This window comes from Cariama cristata, unplaced genomic scaffold (assembly GCF_000690535.1).
Source record: "Cariama cristata isolate BGI_N322 unplaced genomic scaffold, ASM69053v1 scaffold21972, whole genome shotgun sequence".
Taxonomy (NCBI): Eukaryota; Metazoa; Chordata; class Aves; order Cariamiformes; family Cariamidae; genus Cariama; species Cariama cristata.
Genome location: NW_009605805.1, coordinates 803 through 2,368, shown reverse-complemented (window position 1 = coordinate 2,368; position 1,566 = coordinate 803). Strand labels below are relative to the sequence as shown.

Sequence of the window (1,566 nt, the reverse complement as noted above, 5' to 3'; positions counted from 1 at the left end):
CCCCCGGCTTGGCGCTGCTGGGAAGTCCTTCCACCCGCTCCCGTGGCACCATCCCTGCCACCGGGCATCCCAAGGGAGGGAAGAAAGCTGCCCTCTCCTGCTCATCCCAGTGGAATCCCCTGGCCAAGGCAAGGGAGGAGAGGCATGCTGCCCGGCCGGGGGGCTGGTGGGGATGCAGCCCCTCGCTTGCGCGCCACAGAAGGATGAAGCTGCTGGAGGGATGGTGCTGGAGGGGCTTGGCCAGAGCTGCTGGCCCCACGCCATCCATGCTGTGCAGAGGGGCCCCTGGCCCTATGGATGGGGGGAGGACAGCTTTGCGCCATCCTTGCGGGCCACCCTCTGGCCTGCCCCAGGATCAAGGGAGCGGCGGGCAGGGAGGGAGCCGGGCAGGGGGAGAGGGCTGGCATCCTTCCCCACGGCCCCTCAGCCCCCGGCGCCTCGGCCGGCCGCGGCATTCCCCAGCACTGAGCTCACGTTTCCGCAGTGTTTCTGCTGGCCCCCGCCAGCGCTGCCCCCTCCTCGCCGCCAGCCCACCCCACCGCACTCCCTGCTCTGGGGATGCTCAGCCTGGGAAGGGACCCCGGGGGAAGCAGTAGCCCTGCTGGGGCTGCACCCATCTCCCCTTCCTGCTGCTCTGGGTTTTGGGAAGGGGATATCCGCCGAGGTCAAGCCAAGCAGCAGCCCCGTCGTCACGGGGAGGAAACTCCATTACAAATCTTCCTGACATGAACTTTACTACAGAGCGACTCCCCACTGCTTCCCACAAGCTTCTTTAAGTCGCCCACTCGTTTCCACAAGCCTTTTATCCCGACGCCCTTCCCACGCTACCTCGGCTGCCTTGGGGAGCGGAGGAGCCCGGAGCGAGTGCAGGGCTGGCATCCGTGGGGTCGCGGTGGGGATGTGTCGGTGACCCGGTGAGCAGGGCTGCTTCCCGGGGAGGTTGCCGAACCCCCCGCTGGGGTCCCCGGGGATGGAGTGCACGGTGTCCCCACAAGCAGATGTGCCATTTAATTGCAATGTTCTCTTTTTGTGTAGGCGCTGCCTTTTCCTTCTCACCTGGGGCTAGCTCACAGCCCCGGCTGCACCAGGTAGGAGCATGCCCAGCCAGCCATGCTGGCAGCGTGGCAAGGGGATGGCAAGGGGAGCAAGGAAGGGGGAAACCCCCCCAAATAGGTCAAGAGCTTTTGATCCTTGACTTGGCTGCCTGGCTGCAGGCGAGGTTTGGGACCGAGTGCTCCATCCAGGCAAACATCTGCCGGGCGATGGCCCCCACGGGAGTAGGGAGGCAGCAGGAAAGCTGCCTTCCCGCCGGCTGACGGAGAGGCTGCTTTTCTGCTTGCTTCTCTCTGGATACCTCCCAGCACCCCCTCCGCTCCTCCCCGTACCCCACAGCACACCCCGCAGGCACCCCATATCCCAGAGGCACCGACGCTCTCCCCACCATCGCTGTACCAGGTCACCCCTCCCTTCCTCCCCCCCGCACACCCCAGCACTCACCTTCGTGCCACGTGGATGACACCAGCCTGGCGAGGACAACCAGCAAGACAGGGGCCGTCTCCTGGGCCA

At 66.0% G+C, this 1,566-nt stretch overlaps 1 protein-coding gene across 1 annotated transcript in view; it reads right to left on the bottom strand.

The window, feature by feature from the left end:
• The window catches only part of SRPX2 (sushi-repeat containing protein, X-linked 2), a gene marked incomplete at its 5' end in the record, with an annotated part of 4,531 nt that extends 2,973 nt beyond the window's left edge, over positions 1–1,558 (bottom strand). The window contains 1 exon segment of the mRNA XM_009696136.1: positions 1,498–1,558. Within this exon segment, the coding sequence (XP_009694438.1) occupies positions 1,498–1,558 (61 nt within the window).
• Between the last annotated feature and the right edge of the window lie 8 nt (positions 1,559–1,566).